At 40.3% G+C, this 26436-nt stretch overlaps 1 protein-coding gene across 2 annotated transcripts in view; it reads right to left on the reverse strand.

Moving 5' to 3' along the window:
* The window catches only part of SORT1 (sortilin 1), a 49333-nt gene that overhangs the window by 11774 nt on the left and 11123 nt on the right, over positions 1-26436 (reverse strand). The window contains exons 2-14 of one of the 2 annotated variants that reach the window (XM_083509432.1): positions 13854-13913; positions 12216-12289; positions 9514-9616; positions 8441-8605; positions 7027-7100; positions 6472-6521; positions 5534-5661; positions 4664-4808; positions 3955-4110; positions 2826-2932; positions 2021-2123; positions 1627-1795; positions 6-196 (exon numbers count right to left, since the gene is read on the reverse strand). In XM_083509432.1, the coding sequence (XP_083365558.1) occupies positions 6-196; positions 1627-1795; positions 2021-2123; positions 2826-2932; positions 3955-4110; positions 4664-4808; positions 5534-5661; positions 6472-6521; positions 7027-7100; positions 8441-8605; positions 9514-9616; positions 12216-12289; positions 13854-13913 (1525 nt within the window). Of the gene's footprint in view, positions 1-5; positions 197-1626; positions 1796-2020; positions 2124-2825; positions 2933-3954; positions 4111-4663; positions 4809-5533; positions 5665-6471; positions 6522-7026; positions 7101-8440; positions 8606-9513; positions 9617-12215; positions 12290-13853; positions 13914-26436 lie in introns of both variants that reach the window. The other variant, XM_083509431.1, reaches the window with a different exon arrangement.

Genomic DNA, 26436 nt, shown 5'->3' on the forward strand with positions numbered 1-26436 from the left:
CTCACACTCCCTGTTGAGAAGATCATTAAAATCAATAGTATACGAGATCCACTGACGAGACAGGAAGCTCTCTGTAAATCCCCAGATGCTAACATTCATCGATTTTGCTCCTGGCTCTGATGCCAGGCCAGTAAACATCATAGGATCCTTACTGAAAACATAGTTGTGCCAGCACTGCCCTTCATCTGTGGAGAACCTGAAACAGATAAGATTAGGAATGGAGGTTTGGCATTATCACTGTGGTTAATTTAGACTGACAGAAATCCTAACAAAGCTTAAGGCAGCCACTCTCAAATACTGGGGATGCAAGACAGGTGACAGGAATATTAGACTAAACTACATGCTTACAGTGGTACCTCGGGTTACATATGCTTCAGGTTACATACGCTTCAGGTTACAGACTCCGCTAACCCAGAAATAGTGCTTCAGGTTAAGAACTTTGCTTCAGGATGAGAACAGAAATCGTGCTCCGGCGGCGCAGCAGCAGCAGCAGGAGGCCCCATTAGGTAAAGTGGTGCTTCAGGTTAAGAACAGCTTCAGGTTAAGTACGGACCTCCGGAACGAATTAAGTGCTTAACCTGAGGTACCACTGTACTTGCCACTTTGGGTTCCGCTGTACTGTGTCCGTTTCTGGGCACCACAATTTAAGAAGGATGGAATGTGTTCAGAGGAGGGAGACCAAGATGATCAAGGGGCTGGATACCAAGCCTTATGAGGAATGGTTTAGGGAGTTGGGTGTGTTTAACTTGGAAAAGAGGAGACTGAGAGGGTGGCATGATAGCCATGTTTGAATATCTGAAGGGCTGTCACATGGAAGAGGGAACAAGCTCTTTTTCTCCTGCTTCAGAGGGCCTTAAGACCTGAACCAATGGATTCAAATTACAAGAAAGGAGTTTCTGACTAAACTTTAGGAAGAAATGCTTGCTGTTAAGAGCTATAATTCCCTTGGAAAATGGTGCACACTCCTTCATTGGAGGTTTCAAAACAGAGGCCGGAGAGTCATCTGTCACAGATGCTTTAACTGTGATTCCTGCATTGTATGGGGTTGGACTAGATGACCTTTGGTGTGCCTTCCAAGTCTACAATTATACGACCCTGACTTCGTTACAAATGAGTGCCAGGAAAAAGTGATTTGCAATGGAGAAGTGGACAGGGGCAAGGAGTACATAATCCCTCTTCTTTTATCCTAGCTGGAATTCCAAACATATTTATGTCTGCCTGTTCTGGATGAGAGCTTGTTTTAAAAATGTAAATAGGGATAGAAATTAGTGGTTCTTCTGAAATCACTCCTCTCAAGCAACAGCTTCATGGTTAGGATAGCCTCATTCCTTTCAAACATTCTAAATTGAGAACAATCCAGTTTCTTCCTTTACATCATTCTACAGCAGTGTTTCATAGAATTGGGTCCCCAGCTGTTGTTGGACTACAACTCCTAGCATCCCTGGCCACTGGTCCTACTAGCTGGGGATGATGGGAGTTGTAGTCCAACAAACAGCTGGGCCCCCAAGTTTGAGTAACACTGTTCTATCGGGATAGTTCCAGGTGATGTAACAGTGAGGAAGTGGGCACTGAACTTCTCATGTCCTCCCACCATAGAAGTATTAACAAAATTAAGTTCCTGCATACTTAATCACATTGATAGGATGATCCGTTTGCTCAACAGCCACAATGATGCCCCCAGAATCCAGGATGGCATAGTGATGGGGTCCTTCAAGCATCCGTGCCCAGGTGTAGCCGCCATCATCCGAAATGTAAACATCTGGGTTTATTATTGAAATGGCATCCCCAACACTTCCTGCAACACAAGGCCATTGCCAATACAATGGATATAAGTACACTACAGTTCTCTCATGAAGGTCCACCACTTGTATTCATTCCTAAATTCACCCACCCTTACTGGCAGAAGAAGGAAAAAAACAGATCTGTAAAATACAGAAACCAGTAGACAATCCCAAGTAAAGCCTCATCCTTTGCCAATTATCTTACATCGTATTATATGTGCATAAGGATAATTCATTACCGTGAGCAATGACAATTCCAACAGCATTGGGCTCAGACAGAGGAGCCATTGGTACATTCAGCTTCTGGGAGATGCTGTAAGATGCATGGATGTGAAGGCTGCACTGTAAATGTAAGACAACCCCAATAAGAAAAGGAGGCAAAATGGTGAAGCATTAACATATTTGGTCTTATTAAAAGCAAAACAACCAAAAGTGCTTGAATTTCAACAGAATTGCCACAAAAGAGAACCTTTACTGGTGCAAATCCAAGGCAAACTGAACCCAAGCTTCCAAGCTTTATTAGCTGACAAACTGTGTTTTGAATAACACATGGCCCAAGGCAGCTTCTTCCACACGTAAGCCTGTTCCCTTCTGTTGTTGTTGTTGTTTTAAATCAGGCTGAATTACAAACTGTTTTCTGTTGCATAGTTTGGGCCCAGCTCACTGCACAAAGTTTGTTGAGCATTCCACTCCTCTTGCAAAACATCCCTAAAGATATGCTTTACTTTTCATTTTATTGCAAGTTAGATGCACTAACCACGCAACATGAGATAATACAACTATTGGTAAGCCAATTTCCTAATGAATATTTACAAAGGCTACAGCAACTTTAATACGTTTAATGCTATTTCAAGACCTATAAATTTGGTCTCTAACTATGATTTTGCACACCCTGTACCACCACACCCTAATCTTGCACTTGAGTCATACACTCAATTTACTAGGAAGCATAGTTTTCAGTAGAACCAACTTCCAAACAAGTAACTTAGAACTATAACTTGGCCTGACAATATCATCCTACATCCAATATATAAACATACAAACCTTTTCCTTATTTTTGGCGGTTGAGTCACATTTGGCATTTTCAGGTTTCCTCAAGTGCACCCACTCTCCTCCTTGATCAAAGGTAATCACTGATTGGATGGAATTATCTGATTGAGAGGAGAAAATGTAAGTATTTGTGCAATAAATTCTATACAACATACTTACTCTCTGAGTAAAACCCAATGCAGTGCTAAGTCTCGCATTCCATCAGTGAAGGATTTTATTGTGAAATGGAACATTATCTCCCTCTCCTCCTCCTATATGCCCCCTAAATCTGTTTGGGGAGATTATATTTGGGGAGGGTGTGGAGTAAGTGCTGAAGGTGGAGGGCGGGGAGAGCCCTGTGGCACAAGTGGAAATGTTTTCATTAATGGGATGCAAAGGTTGAATGCCACCTGCTATAATTAAAAAGTGGATGCTTTAATTCCCATGTCATGTAGCAACAATTCCAAGCATTCAAAAAGACAAGACATCTTGCAAAAGAGGACCAAACACTTTGAAAATAGAGTAAGACTGCAAACCACACTGCGCTGTTGAGACTCATTGGGTTGGCTCCTGCAGCACACCGGCTGAGTTCAATGTCAGGTCATCAGCCATTATTTCAGGGACAACCTTTCCAGTATTCACAGTTTGATATTAAAGCTCCAGCCCCTGTGCAGATGTGTCATCTTTCTGCTTCAAATAAGACACTCCCGATTCCCATCTATAGGAACTGTCAGCCTTACAACACAGTTTAACATATGAGTTTGGCTTCCTTACTTCACTCAGACTGGAACTTCACTCAGCACAGGAACAGATCAATGTTGATTATTCCTATTAACTTCGTAAAAGCAGAATTGTGACCAGTACTGCAAGACAAGTGAACTTGTCCTCGACAAACTAAGACAGTAACATGATTGTTTCCTTTAGTTAAAACACCTATGAGAAAACCTAGCTTCAAAACAAGCTATTTCAAACAAATTAGCAAACATAAGCATTATGGATCTCCCAAATGGATCTCCCAGAAATGCTTCAATTCCATTTCACTGAAAAGTTTCAGCTACTTTCCTAACAGATTCCTCAATCTTCAATTACAGCCAATCTAGAATCCATCAGTCCCGATGACACCATGCAGAAAGTGAGTACTTACCCTCAGAGAGCACACTAGTGATGTAGATGCCTCGCAAGGAGGTCACATTGGTGAAGTCCGTCTCTCCCCCTGTGGTGGTATAGAGATGCCTTTCTAGGGACTTCGAATATATGATGCCTTGGTCATCAGAGGTGTAAATTGTCCCATACCCAGTATCTGCAAGAAAAACAACAGTTGCAGGGAGGGGGTCCTTCCAAAGAGTCCCTAAGGAACGGGGCTCTCATCTCAGTATTATCAACATTACCATTAATTTGAGATTACCAGGTCTAGAAAGCTGGTAGACCTATGTTTATGTCAATTTCGAAGCTGCCTAAAACTATTACAATAAACTGGATTGGGAAATAAATGAGGACTATATGAAACAAATGAACAGGGCCATAGGGTTCTTGACAGAACAAGGGTGAGAACAGCGGGGAGACACCAGGATCTCAAGTACGTGGATGCAACTACAACTGTCCTTCCCTAAGGGATGATCCGGTAGTCTTTTCACCAAGTGTATGATTCAAATGCTTTACCATTATGAGCGCATATATGTTATTTCAAGGATTAACCTTAGGCGCCTATATGCTATACTGTTCATCTTCACATTTTAAGAGCTGGTTCTCTTCATGAACCATACAAAGTTTTGCTACCCACATCAAATGCATGTTGAAATTCAGATCTTTTTAAGATTTTTAAGAACACACTACACCAAACTCCCTTCTCTCACCTCCAGGCTCATCTACATGCATGAACACCATGTCATCATTAGCTGCCAAGATAGAGTAAAACTGCTCTTGTCCAACTGAAGGAAGTTGTGCCATGTTCCAGGTTTCTCCATGATCCAGTGACACATGGATTCGTCTTGTAGTGCCCTAGTGAAGGCAATGATAGTGTTGTTGAATTACTACCACATCCTAGATACTATTGGTGTTTATATAGGAGGTTATTCCATGATGGATACCAGAAATTCACACTACATAGTCTTGATAGTATACTAAATAAGTAATCCCCTGCGATAACTCCCTTATTTATCGACCTGATACTATATATTGGGATGGGAGCTATAGGGGCACTTCCTCAGTGAATAGTGAACTGTTATCTTTATTAAGGAGTGAAATCACTGAGTGGAATTTAACATCAAGCTCTTCCAGTTGTTCCATCTGTACAGGCATTCCATGTTGCCATTTCTGCACTGTTTGAGGGTTTATCCTAACATCCCACCAAGCAAATTTTGGGGGGCACAGGAGTGGAGGGAGGGAAGCTCCGTTGCACAAGTATAAATTCTTGCACAGGGTTTCTGCTGACAGGGCTGATTACCTTGGCCAATTTTTTTAACTGAAAAATCAGTGGTGCTAAACCTTGGCCTGGATGCCTGATCAGTCAGCCACTTCTGGCCACTTCTACAGCTGGAGGGTTGGCCAAGGATGAAAATGGCCCTCAGACTAGAAAAAGCCACTTGCATTAAAAATGAACTCATATACATCAACATTCTTCAAACACTGGTTCCTTTGCTTTCTATCATAGAGGGGTGGGACCCACTGCAAACTAAACTCTTGGGGCCTATGGAAATAGAAAAAGAGAACAGTGAATTTCCTACCTTTTCTGTCATCACAGATGCAAAGAGGAAGCGTCCTCCAAGACCAAAGGAGTAGATTTTGCTTCCTATAGTCTTGAATGTCTTCCCAAAGTCTTTGGTCCTTTTCAGCTCAAGTAACCCAAGATCAGCTTCTTGTGAAAGAGGAAGTATATGAACATTGTCCCGATTAGAGAGATAGAGAAGCCCTCTTCAGCAAGGAGACTTCATCCATTGAAGGGGTTGCAAGGCCACACCACTGCCCCATGAGCCTGTAGTTTCCCATCCCTAACCCCCCCCCCCAATGTCCCTGAAATGTCAATGAGCCTGGAAATCTGCAAAAGAAAAGTCTAATTGCATAGGCTACTCTTTTGCAGGCACCCGTGGTCAAACATGCAGGGGGTAGGCCTTAGGGGCTGGACTCTGCAACTGCTTCAACATGTAGTGCCCCTTTCATATGAGTAATGTGTGAAAGGTGCTATAGAGCAAATGGGAGGGGGGGACAGCTTCAAAGTCCTCATTCTTTAAAGCAGGGCCATGCTAGGTCCATTTGAGGTGCTGGCTAGCCTGCACAGTGCTGATCATTTTTAACATATAGGTATGCTGCTCTTCGGTTTAGCAGAACTCCAAGGATGGCTCATAATAATAATAAAGCACAGTATCAAAATACAAAATAAAACTCAACATAACCCAACATAACCCAAAATTTGAGCAGTACCATCAGAAGAATCAGTAAAAATAACTGATTAAAGCCATCCAGCTTACATTAGGGCCTCTGGTGAAGATTGTGTTATTTAAGCATGCTCAGTGAGAGAAGTGGTGTCCGTTACACACTGTGTTCCCAAGCTGTTTAAAAAGGGTGAGAACCAGCACTTGAAGCCATCTTCAGAAATGGACTGTCCGCAAGTGAGTTGTTAAACAACTAATATGTATCATTATTACTTGTACTTGGGAATACTTACTACAAGAGCCATTCAGGAATGTGGTGAAGAAAATGGTCATGCCAGAGCCCCTGGAAAAAGTCAAGGGGAAGGACACTGAGAGCAAAGTCTTGAGAGCAAAGAAGCTAGCTAATTCAACAACTGGCAACAGAGAGCCACTTAATTGGAAAAGTCAGGGATGAAATCTGGGACCCTCTATACAGAAGGCAGGTGCTCTACTGCCAAGCTATTGGATCTACTCTCCAAATAGCCCTAGTACCCTTAAGGTGAAAATGATCCAAAGCTGGAAAATTTAACACACAGCTACCAAGTTGCCCCTTTATATAGAGCTCTTCCTGCATATGCAAAGTGTTCAAGTAGTGCAAACATCAGTGTATGCAGAAGGCATTACAGCAACGTTTCCAAAAAAGCACACAATACAAACATGACCACAAGAAGGGCTATTAGGGACCAAGAGAATTTCATCCCAAAGAGAGTTATCTTTCTGTTTTTGCAAGCAGCCAGCTCTAGTGTAATCAAGAGAACATTAAACTACTAACTCTCCCTGGGGAACATGTTTGTTTTTCAGCTGCTCACCATTTGGCCAGGCAAACATCTTTGTGTATTTCTTTCCATTTCTCACCAAAGGTCTTAGATACCCACAGGCTGCCCTGAAAACATTAAGAAAGGATTATTCATCATCTGCTTAGCATTTTCAAGTCTGAGCTAAAAATATTCATTAAAAAAATATTTTAGCCCAGATTTCCATTGAAAATGCTCAAGGTGGTTTACAATCCAACCAACATATTAAAAAATAAAATGTAAAATAATCAGTAAGGCAGAGAAAACATATCTAACATATCACAGAGAATAAGATTAGCAATTTGGTAGACCAATTTTTTGCCGGAAGATACATCTTTGCACAGCAGTGGAACACCATCAGAGAAGGGTCAAGATGTGACTCCCCTTTAGAGAGTAACTGAAGTGTTGGTGAGCCCACAGAGAAGGCTCAATTGTGTACAGCCAAGCACAACTCAGATGTTGGTGAGACATGGAAGAGAACCTCCATAAAAGATTTTAAGGGCAGGAAAGCTCATATGGGAGAGGACAATCTTTTAAACATCCTAGTGTCAAATCATTTAGGACTTTAAAGTTCATTATCAACACTTTGAATTGGGGCCAGAAACACAACAGAAGGCAGTAACAGTCTGGACACAGTTTCTTGACCAGCTGAGGCTTCCGTACTTCAGTTCTACCACTGTATCTCTTAAAGCAGCTTGAGTCACCTATATACAGAATCTCATAGTCCTGTTAGAAAAGAACTTCAGGCAACCAATGCAATGAGTTTCATTTAAAATATACCACACACTTTCATTATGTAATACAGCACTTAGGGCAAAGCAGCAACTATGACCATACAACTGCTGTATTGATGAGACAGGAACTATGACGCTGCCAATTATTACCACAAGGGGTCACACAAGAGTCAAGCCCTCCTGCCCACCCACCCAAACATACATTAAGAGTCTCTCCAGACTGCAGCTTTTTAGTGGGTGAATTCTGCAACATGTCACTGATGCAATAATTGTGGTGGATTGATACTGGACCATCCATCATTCCACTTTATTAGTTGTTCTGCAATACTTCCCCAGTATTACGCCATTATTGATGTTTGGAGCAGTACTCTTGCACTACAGTACCATAAAAGCAGGACAAAAACTAAAGCAAAACATTTGTGGTATAAAAGGTTACAAGGATTTCAACAGGACATTATGGGATAGGCTGAAAATGAAGCAGTGTACCCACTCTAGAACTTTTTCAGGTTTAAACAGTATTGAAAGTGGGATCAGGAATAACAGCCCCAATACCATTGTAAGTCCAAATCATCATGAATGAATAATAAAAAGGATGTCTGGAGGAGCCCTAAATGGCTTCTTGGAGCCTAGATTCAGTGCCTAAATTATACCAGTGAATAAGTGAGCCAACAGCTCTATTCTTCCCAAATCCTTACCTCAATACTGAGGGCCAACAACAGATCAGAATTCTGAGGGTGATAAATTATTTGAGTTGAAGGATGGAAAGGAATATCTGTCAACTGGAAGTTCTTAGCAAAATCAGATGATCGAAATATTCTTCCTGTATGGTATGGTCTAGGTCTGTCCCCCGTCAGTATCACCTGGTCAGAAAAATAAAGATCAGTGTCCCTTCTCAACATATCTGTGCTTCTAGTTTATCACAAATAAAGAAGTCATCTGAAGCTATTTGAAACATTGCCAGTTTTGAAGTTGGCAGAAACCAGAATAAAAATCCCAACTGTGTGGGAGAACAGAAATCCTCACTAACCCTTAGTGTTTTTTGTGCTTATGCTGCTTGTGCAAATTTGCTGTGCAAATTAGTGCAAAGGGACTGCTTCACTAGGATATGAGTGCTTAGCTGAACTCCATTAATTTTTTTAATACAATCTAAAAGGATGTAACATTATTTCTCACAGCCATCTGGAAGTCATGTGGGAATAAACCAAACCCATAAAGACCAAAGGAAACAGTGATGACCTGAATAAAACCAATAATGTTGGTGTAAACATTATTTCTGTTTCGGCAGCAAACTAATGAGTCCAGAAAAAGTAGTAGAAACCCTATAAACCACCACCAACCATTTGACTATTAGAAATATGTCTTATGCAACCTGCTTTAGGATCAAACTTTGTAAAGTGCACTACAGAATGTTCTGCCAAGGAAACTGAGCTGCTCTGAGGACGAGACTTTGTGAAAATCACACAGCCATGCCTAGAACACTGTGTGATTGCGTAGGTACTGTAACGGTTTGATTTAATCTACAATCAGGTAAACTGGAAAAAGCAGGTAATGGCTCCAACATGCAACCAGGAAGCATCAAGCAGGATGCTATTTCTCAAGTTCATATAGCAAGTCAGTGGAGAGTAGGGTGGATAGGTAGATAGGTAGGTAGAGATTTTGTGGCAGAAATCTGTATTCCATAGATATGATATGGACAACTAGGCTATATTGTGCAACACTGTAAACTTGTTAAGCAGCTGGAGAAATAGGAACAAAGCCCACTTCCTACCTTCCCCGAATTTTCTGGTCCAATGGCCATTCCAAATTCTGTCCGGATGAAAGTGTTGTTAATGAGATCCGTAATGTCTACGAAAGTTTTCCCATAGTCTTCACTACAGTGCCAAAAAAAAAAAAAACATTGTAAGTGTAAAAGCTCCTCAGTACAGGATAGTTTTGCAGATGCAGCCATTTGTGTCTGGAGGCCTCTTAAAACAATAGAACACACCCAAAAAATGATAGAAGGAACCAAACCATTTTATGGTCACCCTGTGGAGGTCACTTAACAGCCCTCGTAACCTTTGTTTCAATAATGTGGTGAGCCTATGTTTGTAGTAAAGTTTCTGACACTCGCAAAGTTGTTGAGATTTTTAAAGAATTTTTCACCCAAACACTAGGACCATAGTACCATACTGTGGGCTTGCCATATTTCATAAAGTAAAAATCTAGGCACAAAAATTGTTGAGCTTCGGGAAAATCGCAAAAACAACAGTGCTGATATGGGTTGCCATACCCCGGATTTTCTGCCTGGACCCTGCTTCCGCCTGCAGTGTTCCAGGTATGTCTGGGATATTCCAGATGTATGGCAACCCTACCATAGTAGCAACATCTGAACATGTAAAAACTAATACAGGATACCTGTGAAACAGGCAGGACAGCTTCTTCAGATGATCACAGTGATCTGGCTGGTGCACAAGGCAGTTCTTAAAGTAACCTGGTACTAGGCCATTTAAGGCTATGTACACTAAAAAATAGTATCTTGTACCTAGCTGGAAAATGTACTGGTGGCCAGTACAGGGCTTTCAGCACTGTTGTAATACACTAGTGCAGAGCTGTTCTGCCCAAAAGCTGGGCTGCACTAGCTGTAATTTCCAAACCAACCTCTGGGGTATGCCCACATGCAGTGCACTGCAATAGTGCAGTCCAGAGGTTACCAAATCATGCACCACTGTGGCCAAGCTATCCCTGTCCCAGAACAGCCATACCTTGCGTACTAGCTGAAGCTGAAAAAAGGTACTTGGTCTTTAATTAGCTAGAACATTGCTGCTTATGCTCTGTTTTTTAAAGTAACCTATTACTTTCCCTACTCACTTTATATTGAATGTTTTAATACAACTCCTCAAAATGGACACCTGCACTTCCTCCTTGAACTTTGGTTTGTAAACCATCTCCCCAGGGCCAGCTGCCCATGTTTACAGCTCTCTGGCAACTTGTAAGAGAGTTAAACAGGAACGCGTCTGAGGTAGTGATGTAAAGCACTTCCAGCTTCAAAGCCAGGGAATCAATGGAGGTGCAAGGGTGATCATTTATTAAAGGGAAGCCCCTCAGCAGAGAAAGTTGCTTGTTTATCGACAGCCAGTTACTAAAAATCCACAAAACAGCATTCAGTCTAAAAGGAGGAGACACTAGTGAAAGTAATCATGTGCTAGGGAACACCCAAGAGGGCAGGATGGACTTCGCCTGGCATCCACAAGAAAACAAAGGCAGGGCCAGGTAAATATTCCAAGGGTGGGACTTGTTCAGTGTGAAGCTCCTTGCTCTATATAGTAGCCGTAATGTACAAACTAACCCTACAAGTTCCACATGTAACCAGCCAAGACTCCCATAAGAAGTCTTGGCCTCTTGCAAGACTAACTCTACCCAGCCATGCTATCCCTACACTTTCAGAAGCCTCGAGTTAGAGACCTGCACATGGCAAAGAGTGCCTAATTTTTTTCTAAACTAATAACAAAGGCTAGAGTTTTTCCCAGTTCTCTTTCTCAGGATACCTGGAATTTTAAATTTGTCACACTTTGCATATGTGAGCCATTTTTTAAGCAGGGTCACTTGTAAGCCTATTCCAGCTGTCGAAATGGGCAGCAAAATTTGGTGAGTGCCTGAACTTCTCAGCTGCCCTTTACCTTTCCCAATGCGCCTGGGAAAAGGGTGCCACCACTGCACACCACTCTTAGCAGATGCTACTCCTAGCCAAAGGGAATTGCTCTTAAGACTTGCTGTCTGTGGTGCAACTGATTTTCTCCAGCTGCTAAAAAAGAGAAGCTCAGCCACACCAAAGAAACAAGGAAGGAAAGATCTGTCTGGCTTCTGTCTGGCAAGGAACCACACCTAAAGAAAGTGCAGTTTGGACTGTGGTTCACACAAGCTCTATCCCAACAGGAAGCATGGGGAAAGATAAGAGAGGTGAGCTTTTCAAACCCTCTCAAGCTTCTTGACACCAGTAGCAGCAGTCAGTAAGGAGCTTACTCCTGTAGGATTTCCAACAGGCCGGCAGAAGGGGGGTGGCTTACTTACAGTCCCTTAAGGCAAGCTAGATAATAAAGTACCATATCCATTGTTGAAAAGGCAGAGATAACTACCTCTGACAAAGAATACACCACTTAGTATATGACTTATTATTAAACCAGCAAATCCCTCCATGATTGCTCCTGGGCTTTTGGTCACCTTGTGCCTCTTTACATGTCAGAAAGTTAGACTCTCCCCAAGACAGGATAGACCTCAGGATGCAACACTGACCACTTATTCAACCTGCTGTCCATCACTGGCTTTGTAAAGAGGGTGACCTATCACTAGTTTAGAAGCTCTGTCCCTAACCACTGTACATAGGCAATGTGAGGCTGCTCACAAATCCTCATATATAAGAATCAACAGCAAGCTCTTGGGCTTCATTACAATGTGCATTTCAGTTCATAGACATTCACAACACAATGCTCTCACCTTCTGTAGAGCTTAGACTGCCCGAAACTCATGATTACCAGAGGTATCTGAAATGTGGTCAACACAAGAATAACCTGGAAAGAGAGAAACCTGTTAGGAACAATAGTCTGAGAACAACAGCCAGCACGCACACTGTCTAAAAGCCAGGTAACCATCACATCCCAATAAGGACAAATTCACATATTTGGGGGTACATCGCTGAGCTAACACAAGTTTATGATTTTAATTGGGCTTATTTTGGCATGTTGGGTTGCTGTCATGCATATTTCATCACACATTTTTAAAAAACACGTTTTTAAAAAATGTTTCAGAAACATTATAAACTTGTGGGGAAGGATTTATAAAGGTCAGCTGAATACACCAACATTCACTAGAATTCATTTTGCTTTTCTTTTTAATGCTATGTCTTATCTTTGCAACTTCTTTTATTCTGTTTGATGACATTTTAGAAAAGCTACTTCTTAACAAAGTCACCCGTGCTTTGACATCCTAGCTTGAAGTGTCAAGGTGTTTTTTCCCTAAGAGAGAAAAACTTGCTTAATCCCTGGTATACATAATTGGCCTGACACAGGTTTCTTAGTTAATAGCTAATCTCTCAGAACAATATAAAATAGCTAATCTCTACAGAACAATATAAAATAAAAGATGTTACTTTAGCCCAAAATTGCACCATAATCCCTTTGTATATCAGCAGCCTGGTAAACCTGGTAAGTTAGGGCACATCATATTGCATTTTGGAATTATCACACATTGTCATAAAATTGGATTCTGAATCCAATTTTATCTTGCTCTTATCGTGTTTCTCTAAGACTGCCATCCTAACCCCATTTACCTGGAATTAAGCCCCAATGAATTCAATAGGAAATACTTCTGAGTAGCCATGACTGGCATTGCACTGTTAACCATTAGGCAAGAAGCAGAAACAGCTAAACTCTAGCCAGAAGAGGAAGTTTGCTGATAAATAGTTTATTTAAAAAAAAATGGAGGCAGGGGTGAGTCTTAAGAGATGGACAGCTGGACCACTCCAGCAGTTCAGCTGAGATATTAGTTCTATTAGGCTTCCTTCTCCCTCAACTGACACCTGGTATCAGCCATGCAACAGGATGCAGCAGAGGGAGAAATGGGAAGCAGAAACCAACCATATCTATATAGTGCAATTCTTCAGTGTGCCTGGAACATTGGTTGCTTACACTTTCAAAGAGAGATGCATTTCTCTGTGCCGGATGTGAAGAAAGAGGCGGTGAGTACTTCCTCCTCCTCGTCAAGACTTCAGTATTGAAGCAATTCTCACCTCAAGTCTGGATGGGCAGTTAGACACTTCTTACCAAATCCAGAGTGAGTCACCCAATATACACAACACCTACACTGTGTCCCTTCTTCCTTGGCCATGAGTAGGAAGGTAATAGCTAAAAGAAGAACCCAAATGGCTTGCAACACCTACATCTGAAGAGGATCATTATTCATGACCCATCAAACAGGAACAACCCTACTTTTCCATGTGGGAAGATTAAAGTAAAACTATCCATTATTGGGAGTACTGAGTCATGCACTTGGAGGAATTATTATTTCACGTGTTGTGTTTTTGTTCCTTTCGAAATAAATATTTAAAAATCCGTTCAACCTATCTGTATTACTTACCCCAGTGCTGTCACCAATCCAGGATAGAGTCACTGAGCCACTGAGATCATTGAAGACACGCTGTAAAGGCAATTAGAAATATAATTCAGTCCTCTAGTCTTCCATCCAGTGCCAGAAAGGAAACAGTCTCTCCCAATTTCCCCTTCGCTCTAATCATGGTAACAAGCAGTTCCTGGACACAAATTCGGGATCTTTATAATCACATTGCCTCATATGTGCCCTATTTGAAAAATAATAGCTTACTGAGCTTCGGGGAACACATCATACAACCCAGAAGCTGATCCAACAGCATCTCTGTACTACTATGGTTCAGATTTAATTTCCTATGCAAGGGTTTGAGTGGATGAAATTCTCACAAGGAAATGACCCAAAATAACCTCTCCTAGATGTGTCTTGCTGACATTTAATATATTGCCATATGGATCTTCAGTCCTTTTACTCAGGATATCACTGGATTTTTGCTGACTCCATAGAATTGGGGAAGAGAGTGCATGCAGGGACTCCTCCCACAATCCTGTTCATAATAAAATCCCTCAAGCTGACATGTCAAGCAATAAGGAAGAGGTGCAGAATATAGTACTGTATATAATTTTGGTCTCTGTAACCAATGAAGGTGTAGCTATCAGTGTAAGAGAGAAACTGGAAGCAGCACTAGCCTCATGGTTTTGTAGAGACTTCCTCAAACCATTCCATGCAATTATTGGAAATCCCTGAGTATGTTACCACCAGGAGCTTTTGATCACTTTGGTTACTCTTCTATTACAGTGATACCTCGGGTTAAGTACTTGATTCATTCCGGAGGTCCATTCTTAACCTGAAACAGTTCTTAACTTGAAACACCACTTTAGCTAATGGGGCCTTCAGCTGCCGCCATGCCGCCGGAGCACGATTTCTGTTCTCATCCTGAAGCAAAGTTCTTAACCCGAGGTACTATTTCTGGATTAGCGGAGTCTGTAACCTGAAGCGTCTGTAACCTGAAGCGTATGTAACCCAAGGTACCACTGTATTATTATTATTATTTTATTTTTATTTATTTTTATTTTTTATTTATTAAATTTCTGTACTGCCCTTCATCCAAAGATCACATGGTGGTTTACATATATAAAACACATAATGGCTCAAAACAAGCTGCACACCTGTTACTTCCAACATATCTGTTACAAGAAGCTCACTGTCCTTTCAGTGTACTCAAGGTGCCTAGCATGATTATTTATTCTATGCTATCTGTATGCCATTGCTAAACCAGAAGCCTGAGTTCAGAGTCACACCACACCAAAGAGTCTTGACAGCTCCTGGACAAGACCCTGGGGCCATTTAAAAGCTTGAACACCCTTCTTCCATCTCATAGTTCTGTTGGACACCTAGAGCCTCCAGCAAATCATAAATATCCATGCAGTGGAAGGGCATTAATTAGGCATAAGTTACCCTAAAATAGAATGTCATTTCTTTTCACACATGTATTATTTTTTGACTTTGCAAAATTTTGATTTTGCTTAAATGTAGGTGAATGACACATTTAAATTAAGGCTTCCTTCACAGCATGTAAAAAAATTCTCAAGTTTAAAATAACAACAATGGAGAATAGATGAAAGATTCAACAAAACTTACTAATGAAGCACCTTTGACACATGTACAAAAGCAAACAGCATTATTCTGTCATGATGTAGCCAAGGCTCAAGCAACATGGTATGCCAAGTACAGATTCTTTCCTCATGGTTTGTTTGCTTTTAAAACTAAAGGAGCCTGCCAGTCTGAGCACATGAAAGGTGTGCTGCTTAACACTCCCCACTCTTGTCCTTTTTTAGTTTGAAATCACCTCTCCCGAACTACTTTTTTCAGGCAGAGGACAAAAAGGGGAATAGTCCCCATAGTTTCCCTTCCCCACTCCTCTGGGGGGGAAAGCAGCTTGGAGTGGGCAATTTTGCACTGAACAGTAGTTAGGTATCTCACTTTTCTACTCAGATGCAGCCTTATATATGTATATATAAAACACCACTAGACACAGATGAAAGAAATCACAGAACTGTGTTTACATTTTTAAAACTGTTTTTTAATTGTGCTTTTTAATTTAAAAACAAACTATTTTTATGTGTTGGGGGTTATTTGGCTGTTTCTGTTTATATTTTGATTGCGTATTTTGTGTTTTTATATTATAATTTTATTTTGTGAACCACCCTGAGACCTGCAGGTATACAGCAGTATAAACATTTAAATAATAATAATAATAATGTAACATGTACTTCAAGCCCAAGTTCCTATACAATTGACATCCATTGAAACCTGTGCCAACACCTGCTTAATAGGGTCTCAATCACAATTAATCTTGCACTGTAAGGTTATTACAATAGCACAGAAGACACTATTATGGTTGCAAAGAGATACACCAACCACAATGTGTGTCAAATGTTAACACAGAAAGCAATACAGTGCAAAATACCGTAGATCTTCATAGAGGGCCTCACCTTAGAAATTTAAAGGCCACCTCAAATTAAGCTCAAAGTTTCCTGCAGTACTGTGAATGCCACAGTGCTTTGTTCACTGCTCAGCAAGCACCTGGGACCCAAAATGTTCAGGGTCATTCCATTTCCAGTGATCCAACTTTTTTACTTCATGTCATCTAATTTTCTTAATATTTTGTACACTTGTTGAATGATCAAAACTACCGTAAGTTTAAATCTAAATTTATTTATTTTTTATCTCATCCCGTTTTTTTATTTACTAGGGTTTGAAATTTCAAAAATATGACAGTTTTGGCCTTGCTGGACTACACAAAAACCTTAACAGCTCAGCCCACGACTGAGAGGCGTTAAAACTAAAAAGACCTATTTCTTCAGAACTTCATGAACTTTAATATGTCACATGATGGACGTACTCTAAATTTTAATTTTAAGTTACAAAATTTAATTTTTTTCAAGGGATAAAAAATTTATATGATTACAATTTTTCAATAATTTGTATTGATTATTTAATATTTCTAAGAGCTACCTGCACAATTTCATCTTGGGATATCAATGGGATCACATTAAAAAATATTTTGTACATACATGTATGCCTTATTGGGTTCTATTTAAGCTAAATGGGTCTTCTTGGAGTAAAATATAACAGAATATCACTATAGTATCAGCTGCTTTAGGCATTTCTTTAGAAAGTTATTCAGTTAAAAGATGTCTGAAAAGCTAGCCAGGGTGTAGACACTGCTGTAAACTAGAAAACAGAAGGCTGGCCAACCAAGCCCTGCCTTACCAACTGCATCACTAGGAGTATATACTAAAGCTAACCTTAAGAATCTTCCAATATCAGTGCAGATCTGTGAAAGCAGCCAAAAGCGTATCATGAAAAAATATGTGTGCTAGAAATGCTGCTTTTCCAGGTCACAATGATTAGAAAGCAAACAAGATGAGCTATCGTGCTCAAGAATCCAGTTGCAATTGTTGGTTCCCAGGGGAAAAGAGAAAGGGCAATAACTACTGCAGACCACAGTGTGTTTTCAAAAATGCTTTCCCTAGGGTCACATGCTCAAGTTTTACACAAATAAAACTGGGAGTCAAGTAATAGCTTGCCTTGCAACCTGTTAAATATTGAGATATCTGAAATATTCTGAACTTCAGGAACTGCATTAGTTTTGAATTTAATAGCAGCTGCTAAGTTATCCATCACTATGAACTGGAAAGATCCTAATCCTTCAATATTGAGAGAATTCTGTTTAAAGACTTGGAACAGTGGCAATGGATAAACTGGTGGAATATATTGGCTGTGTGATGGCAAGCAACACTGAGACTTTTCAAAAAAACCTGCACCATTACTTTCACAAGCAATTATTTTAATATACGAATTGACATCTACAAGGCTTGTGCTGTTTATTCTTTTTTGTACCAAATCAAATGTCAGTGGGAAGATACTAGAATATTTTCTAAATGGTATTTTACAACTTAGATATTAATATGCATGTTGGAGAAGTACAACGTAATGCAGTACCGCAGCTCATAGAGTTGTTGCGGTGTTTTATTTCAAAGAGAAGTGACAACTGGGTATGAGGTTTAACCATACACTTTCCCTTTATGACAAGGACAAAGGAACAACTTCACTTGGATGCATGTCCCTGGAGATCCAATATTAACCCCCATTTTTCTGCAGACAAACTGGGATGCTGGAGAGATAATGATCATTTTCAACCATAATGGAACGCCATAGAATAAACAAACAAGCCTTGAATTTCTCTTGTGGTTTGTGTGGAAACAAACTAACTGTCCTGATTCACATGTAGCACTAAGCCGATCACATGATCCACATGCAACACAGTTTCTTTCTTTCTGGGTTGGTAAAGAAAGGAGGAGCGACGAGGGTGTGTGACTTAAGCAACGTGTACCAGCACGTTCCTCATTCATAGTAAGTCCTAGTTTGTTTCAGACTATGACTTACCGCAATATGCAAGTATCAGTATACTAATTTAACAAAGCATATGTTTTCTACTTTGGTCACACAGTAGCAATGTTATTTGCTATCTTTGAATTTTGGGTCCAAAAAATATTATATTTATTTGCGGTGGAAACCAACTATGTCAAATTCAGAATAGACCCATTAAAATCAAGGGACCTAAGTTAGCCGTTTGTAATGATTTCAATGGATCTGCTATGAGCATGACTTAAGTTGGGTTCAACCCTTAATTTCTTTCCTACCCTTTCTCTCAAAGGAGATTTGCAGCTTATTCTCTCTCTGAAGGAAAGAAACCTTTGGAAACAACCCGTAATTCCAAACCACTTATTTCCAAATTATTTCAACCAGCATCTCTTTCAGAATGTTGTTTTCTACATTAGTCCTATTTCTGGCCCGTTGGTGGAGGAGCAGAGAAAACCATTCCTCCCTTGTTTTCCACCAAGTCTTCATATCTCCAGGTTGGACAGCAATTCAGCCATCACTTTCTCCACACAGTGAGGTAGAAGAGGCACAAACAAGTTTCAGCAAGGCTGGAAACTTCCCAAAACAAAGCATGTGAATCAGAGTCAGCTTGTATGGCCAGGGCCAGATATGTGCCAGACTTCCTTGCAGATTACTGAAATTATTTTACTTTCAAGGTACAGAGCAAGGTTACCAAAAACTGCATTCTGTAATATGCTACGCACAAAGAGCAATAAAAGAAAGAGGTATGCAAAGAAACTGTATCAACTATGAAAGCAGAACTGAGTGAGAAACTGATCATTAGATGCTAGGGGGTTAAATTACCCTTCTTAGCTATGGAAACATGGCTGTAATTAGTAACTAGTCTGAAGAAGGGAGAGGCTGCTAAGAACTATTTGTGTACAAACTGCTCCTTCAATAAAGACACAGAAGGGGCAATGTCAATGCACTTCCATGATTCGAAACCATATCTGGTTCAGAGATATGTTTAGCGATGCTGAGAAGTGTCAAACTACTGACCGAGTTAAAATTAAGAATCAGCAGCACAGGCAAACCAAGAAAGAGCTTTCGGTGAAAGAAATGGAGCAAGAAAGAAGAATAAAGATAAAATGGGTGTTTATTAATTGCACAATAAATTAGACACATTCATAAGCAGCATTAGCAGTGTGCGTCTCCTGTGATGTCAGGAACAATACGCATGTTACTCAACAATATTTTCACACTCAATGTCCATCACCACTTTACAGTCCAAATAATCTGGGATCTTAGCCTTTGCTATAATGGCTAGTTGCCTTCAGACAAACTGAGAATTGCTTGTCTATCAAAACATTCAAGTTAAACACTTGGAATGTAATACTTCAATTTAAAAGGGCTGTTTCTTTTCTTCCCATATTTTTACTAATCTACCCTTCATAAATTCAAATATTAAATATGTCAGTACAAGAAAACTGAGTTCTTGTATCATTTACTCAAAATATTTCTGCACTACGCTTCAATCAAAAATTTCCAATAATAAATTAGGATGCTAATCTATTACTTATAGGTAACAATGGTCATTTCCATATGACCTGTTTATTGAAAATTTATCCTGATTTGTTTGCACAAAACTTGCACAGAGAGGTTATATAGCTGGCATAGGCAAACTACGGCCCTCCAGATGTTTAGGACTACAATTCTCATCATCCCTGACCACTGGTCCTGTTAGCTAGGGATGATGGGAATTGTAGTCCCAAACATCTGGAGGGCCGGAGTTTGCATATACCTGTTATATAGTATCTGCACCTTATTGGATATTCATTCTGATTTGTTTGCGTGGAGGCTATATGGAATTCAGTATATGATGAGACTTCACCCTGATTTGTTTGTGCGGTGGTAATATGACTTCTCATTAATTGATCATTATCCTTTTTCTGTCACTCTCCTTATCACAAAAAGTTCAGTTTTCTTTAAAGTGGGTTTGTTGTGCTAGTGCACTTTAGTCTACTTTAACTGAGCAAATCTGGTATGTGACAGAATCTCCCACAAAATACAGTCTGGAGGCGACCAGTGCCAAATTATCCCCACAAATCTGGAAAAACAAGCTCCTGCCAGACGTAATTACAGAGGGGCAACAGTGGATCAATCACATCTCAGAGCACTCACTGACTTTCCTAACAGATATTATCTGACCCTACAGGTATGTTATCAGGAGTGTTGTGCCATGAACAATTTCATGTTGTGAGCCACCCTGAGATCTAAAGATATAGGGCGGTATACAAATTTAATTAATTAATTAAATGGAAGGCAGATGGTTCTGTCAGTCCTGTTGGCAACATTCGAAAACAAATTAGGGAAGCTTCTGACCTAAGTTTGATACGCAAGAAATCAACTGGGCAGTTAAGGACATGTGAGGTCTCCCCAATTATATTTTCAAGAGCTGTCAAATCCATATGTTCCCAAACAAGATGGGTGTCAGCTGAGAGCACAGCACCTTTATTTATTTTTTACAATTTGTATCCCAAAGAGCTTTCAGTTTAGTGGTATTGGCAATTCCAGATACTTAAGTGATCCAGGAGTCTCCAGTTCTAGTAACCGATTCAGCAGGCTTCTGACCATGTCTTTCTGAAAGCCAACAAGTTAGATGGATGGAAAAATACATTAAGCACAATTCACACCTCACTGTCGGCCTCAAAGGCTATTTTCAATCAAGACTTGGAGAATACCCACGGTATAGATTGTGCTGTTGCCTCACCACACTCATGAAAACACTCCACATAGAGGCAAAGTCATGTAAAGCACTTGGGGACCTAGTAAGATGGGTCTGTTAATGAAACTTGGGAAACAATTAAGCATAATAAAATTAACTTTAAGCACTGAAGCTAGTGAAAGGTTTACAGATGTTATACTGCTGGAACTTGGTAACCATCTTAAAGAAAGAATTAGAAATCTCACAGAAGGGAATAGGTTGCATTTATTCATGATATAGGAAAGTAGTTATTCTATTTATAATCAAGCCCACATATTTTTTATTATTTAACATATTTAATTTGGATTAGAAGATGTCTTTAACTAACCCCTATAAAGCATATATATAATAGAATATATTGGTAATAATTGATTATTAATCATACTGAATTTTATTTTTAACTATTTGTTTTTCAGTTACTGACAAATAACAATGTGGAGTATGTTGATGTGCAAATATGCACCTTAAATTTTATTAAAAGGTTAAAAGGCATTCCACACAGGAACTAATTTTCCCTCAAAGATGATTCCCAACAGTACTGGAAGTTTTAATACTTTGTCCAGTCCACCACCAACTAACTTCCAACATATTACTTTGCTGTCAGGGTAAATAATCACTACCACTTTGAGAGTAATCAGCTCTCCATCACACAACCAAGAGACAGGCAAGGAGAGACTATGGAAATATGCATTTATGTGGGTGTACAATAAGAAGAAAGGAAATAGCAAACATCCCAATATTCAAATACTGAAAACAATCTCTATAATAAAGTGTCTTCCATTGTATGTATCCTATTATTGTAATTAAATGATGTGTGATGATGGACGTAGCCAAGGGGGGCAAAAATTATAGAAAAGTGTTGAAAGTACTCAATAAACTGAGGTTCCATCGCCCTCCAAACCAAAGGCTGGCCCTAAAACTTTAACAAAAGCTCAGCAATGTTGGCTGCTCCACTGAAGAAGCCAAGAAGCACAAACAAACAGTGAGGGCACAAACAAACAGAACAAATAGAACTACACTATCTGGTTTTCCAATGAAGTTCTATCAACATATTTTCTTGGAGGAATATAAACAAAAGAGTAATTAGATCAGGGGAACTATGCTGGATGCCATCACTTGAAAATGAGGTACTGAAACAACCCCATGTTATCTATCGGGAAGGTTTCTGGTTGGTCCTCGTCTGGGGGCAATCGCAGCTCAGCGCTCAGAGTGACCAGCTTCCCAATGTGCATCTTCTGATTGAGTTCAAACTACATTTGTGTAGTTTCTGATCATGCTTGCTCCTCCTCCATAACTGTGGGCAAAGTCTGTTCTATGGATAGAGGTGTAGATGGATTATCTATAGTATCATACATATTGATTCGGCATATAGTTGGATCCAGTCCCTTGGTCTGCAAACACCTTTCTTGGTTGGGTGAGTCTCTTACCGGGGATTCCTCCTGTAGAAAGGCCAGTATCTCCTCTTTCCCAGACCTATCATTGTTCGTATTCCTGTTGCCCACGTTAGCAGGCTCATGGGGGTTTGCCCTAGGCTTGTTCAGGTCACGCATCAAATCTTGAATACTGTTTGTTATTTCTTCAATTTCCTCTACTATGGAGTTAATTGGGGTTGTGTTTATCGTTGCTCTTTGCTCAACATTCCTAAGGACCGGAGATGTCTTTAAAGTAGGGCAGGTAGTGCTGTACTGTATTATTTATGCAAATTGATTTTCTCGGGAGTTAAAGATTGACCGGGACAAACCTTGTTATGCTGAGCTCGTATTTTGCACAATTTGTATACGGTGTCTGTTTGATAATGTGTGGTTAGCTATGCCTAATAAAGGATAACTATTTATTAACAACCCCATGTTTGCACCTAATAGTCACATATCCAGGATCTGAATCTTTATCAGCAATGGAGCATGCTAAACCTCTGCATCTAGTAGGAGAGTTTCCTCACAGGTATCTGGTTGGCCATGATCTTGTCTAATCCTTATCTAAAAGCTATTAATGACTTGCTCAGTGCTAATTTGCCCAGGTTGTGGACGTGTGGGGGAAATGGTCTTATTACGAAGTTTAACATTTTTAAGTTTAAAAAAAGACAGAACTAGAACATCTCAAATTAAATTGAATTTAAGTAAAACTTTGCTTTGTTGCTCTTATGCTAATTCTGCCTGCTACTTCTCAATAATAAACCACCCTGAGACCTCCAGGTATCGGGCAGTATATAAACTCAATAAATAACAACAGCAACTACGAATACAGTGGGGAAATTGTTTTAATTCCATTGCATAAAGCCAATACTCTCATCTGGTTTTATAATATCATTGCCCCTCCTTAGCAACACTAATTTATGAGGTTATATACTCTGGGAATTAAGCTGTATTTTAATCACATCACCCACTGTGGTACTTACAAGAACAGATAGTGTGCTGAACAGTCGAGTGACAGCAGTAATGCTACTGTGCTCCATAATTATGAAAGATTCATTTCTCTCCCACTGTAGGCAGGACTAATGTCTCAGTTCCTCACATTTCCACATGAAGATCAATGATCAAGTGGTAATTCACAAGCAAAAACAACGGAACCAAAAATTAGAACAGAAGTCTTGCATTATTAACAAGTTCGAATACTAATTCAAATCAGATACTGCACTAAAAGGTACATTATAGGTGCTGAGAGACATAAATACTGCATCCAGATCACTGCAACCACAGTGAAGGATTACCTATACAAGAGAGCCCAGCAAGTTTATATGTAAACCATTTTGAGGTTTACATTCAAACAGTATATAAATGTTGTGAAATATGTCCAAAATAAAATAGTAATATCTTTAGAAAAGTAGCTACAGAATGAAAGATCTACAACAAAACAAACATTTAAAGAATATTGTTGTCTTGGATTCTTTACACATACTGCTGATAACTCAGTTAACATTCAGTGAGAAAGGAAAATCACAACTTAGCACTTTATTTTGCCAATCACCACAACATTCACAAAGCAGGGCCATTAGCAGCTTAGCTTCGCAATGTTTCAGGGACACTAGAGCATATTGTAAAATCATGGAGCCTGTTTTAGACCCAGCAAAGATAATACTCGTCTAGCAAGGACTAGTGGAGGAATTCCTCTTCAGCTCTACTGAAACAAAGTACCCTATACTGCTTGCATGCAGCAGGGAGAGATTAGGGTTGCTGGAGTTGCGGTAAAGATGCTAATGCAAAGTGATGGAGTAAATGGTGCCTATAACATCACTACAAACCAGCTTCTAATATATTTATCTACTCAGAACATTTTTATTATCCGGTCAGTTATTTAAACTGTTTTACTTTTATTCCTTTTTCCTTCTTTAGATGTGTCCACATTCCCCAGTGCTCATACCCAGAACTCCTACAATTAAATTTTCAGCCCTGCAACCTCCCAACAGTTAGTCCCACTCCCATCCATAACATGGAGGAAGGCAAGAACATTGTTTGGTAATACAGATAGCACTAGTAAAGTGCTAAAAGCACTAGTAAAGTTCCTATTCCTATAGGAAAGAACCTTCATCTAAAAGGCCAATAGTGTTAGACTAGATCAGCAAGATATCCTTGACCAGATTCTTTCGCCCAAACCCTTCATATCAAATGTTCGCCAGCATCACTCCCAATGCCTCAAATGAGGTGAGAGTAACTTTGAAGGTCATGTGATCAATGTGGAAAGTAGTCCCCAGTTAAAAGTGGACACGTAATGGCATAGTTCATAATCCATAGTATACACCATTGCTCCAAAATTTTTCTATGGTACTGAAGGACAACAGAGATCACAGTACGAATAATGAGAATGTTTCCTGACAATAGGATCCCAGAGACCACCAGGGGTCAAAGTGGCAGCAATGTGTACTAGAAGCAAGACCAGGAAGCATGTGAGGACTTCCTTATTCGGGGGGGAGGACAAAAACCCTGTGGGAACAGCTATGCTGCAGAGAGTAGTAATCACAGAACCAGGAATGATGGTGGAACTGTCAAAGTGAGTGAATCCTCCATTCAGGAAGGGTTTGATCCTGAACTTCACCCTCAGTGGAGACATGTACTGGAGCTTCTTTAAGATCTGAGATAGTAATAGCCTGAACACAGCAGAAGACTGAGTAGAAACCATCTCTAGAGATGCTGGTTCTGAGATAATCCCCTACTTCCCTTGCCCTTCTTCTTCTTTTATTTTTCACTCATGCTTTCAGTGACAAATATGACAACTTAACATTGGCCATTCATTCCAATGTACTTGTGTCAATGTACTTGTCCAGCAATGGGGAAAGTTCCTCCAAGGTGAATTCCTAGGCCAATATCTTTACCAAGGTATGCACCTGATGAGTCAAGTCAAAGCATCGGAGCAACTGTCTCCACAAAAAGGTTTGGGAGAAATGTTGATACCAAACCAGTCAGCACTAAGTAAGACCAGAGGCACACTTGTTGTAGAGGGTATGCCAACTGCCACACTAGACAGTGTCTTAATTTCACTAGAGGAAACCACCACAGCACTTGCAACAGTCCACCAAGGCAGATTCAGCTGTCAGTAAAGGTAAAGGTACCCCCTGACCATTAGGTCCAGACGCAGACAACTCTGGGGTTGTGGCGCTCATCTCGCTTTATTGGCCAAGGGAGCCAGCATACAGCTTCCGGGTCATGTGGCCAGCATGACTAAACCACTTCTGGTGAACCAGAGCAGCGCACGGAAACGCCGTTTACCTTCCCGCTTTGATGTGCTTTCGAACTGCTAGGTTGGCAGGAGAAGGAACCGAGCAACGGGAGCTCACCCCGTCATGGGGATTCGAACCGCCAACCTTCCGATCGGGAAGCCCTAGGCTCTGGGGTTTAGACCACAGCACCACCCGCGTCCCTTATCAACATTTACAACTGCCTATTATTCCATACTCTATATTTTATGTCAATCCAAATTATCCATGGGCTCTATGGTTTAACCCACAGCACCTAGGCTCTATGGTTTAACCCACAGCACCACCCGCTGTCAGTGGCAAGAGTGAAAGGATTGAGATGCAGCAGAGTTATGTCACAGTGGAGCCCTGATAACTTGAGCCTCAGAATTCATCACAAGAATCGGCTACCAGAAGGTCATAGAAAGCCAAGACGGACCTGTCTGTGTGTCTGCCTTGTGAACTTTTGACAAAGAGGGAAGGTGTCACAATGTGCCACTCATTAATGCAAAGGTGGCAGCAGTAGTGTCCAAATGAAGGAACTACTGCTACAAATAGAGCATTCTATCAATAAAATATTCATTGAGAGAGAGATCACTGTATCATAAGACTCCTGTCAACACTAACGGAAACACAAACAAGCACAGGGAATCACCAAAAGAAACAAAATGAAACTCATTGTAGACTGGACAAGAGAAAAGAGAAAGGAATCTAGATTTTAACTTTCCTCCTGGGGGGAAAAAAGAAAGTTTAATCTGCTGCAGCCAAGGAGGAATTGAATGGGAATGCAAGGGTCA

The sequence above is a fragment of the Podarcis liolepis genome (genome assembly GCF_965112155.1).
Source record: "Podarcis liolepis genome assembly, chromosome: 6".
NCBI classification, from domain to species: domain Eukaryota; kingdom Metazoa; phylum Chordata; class Lepidosauria; order Squamata; family Lacertidae; genus Podarcis; species Podarcis liolepis.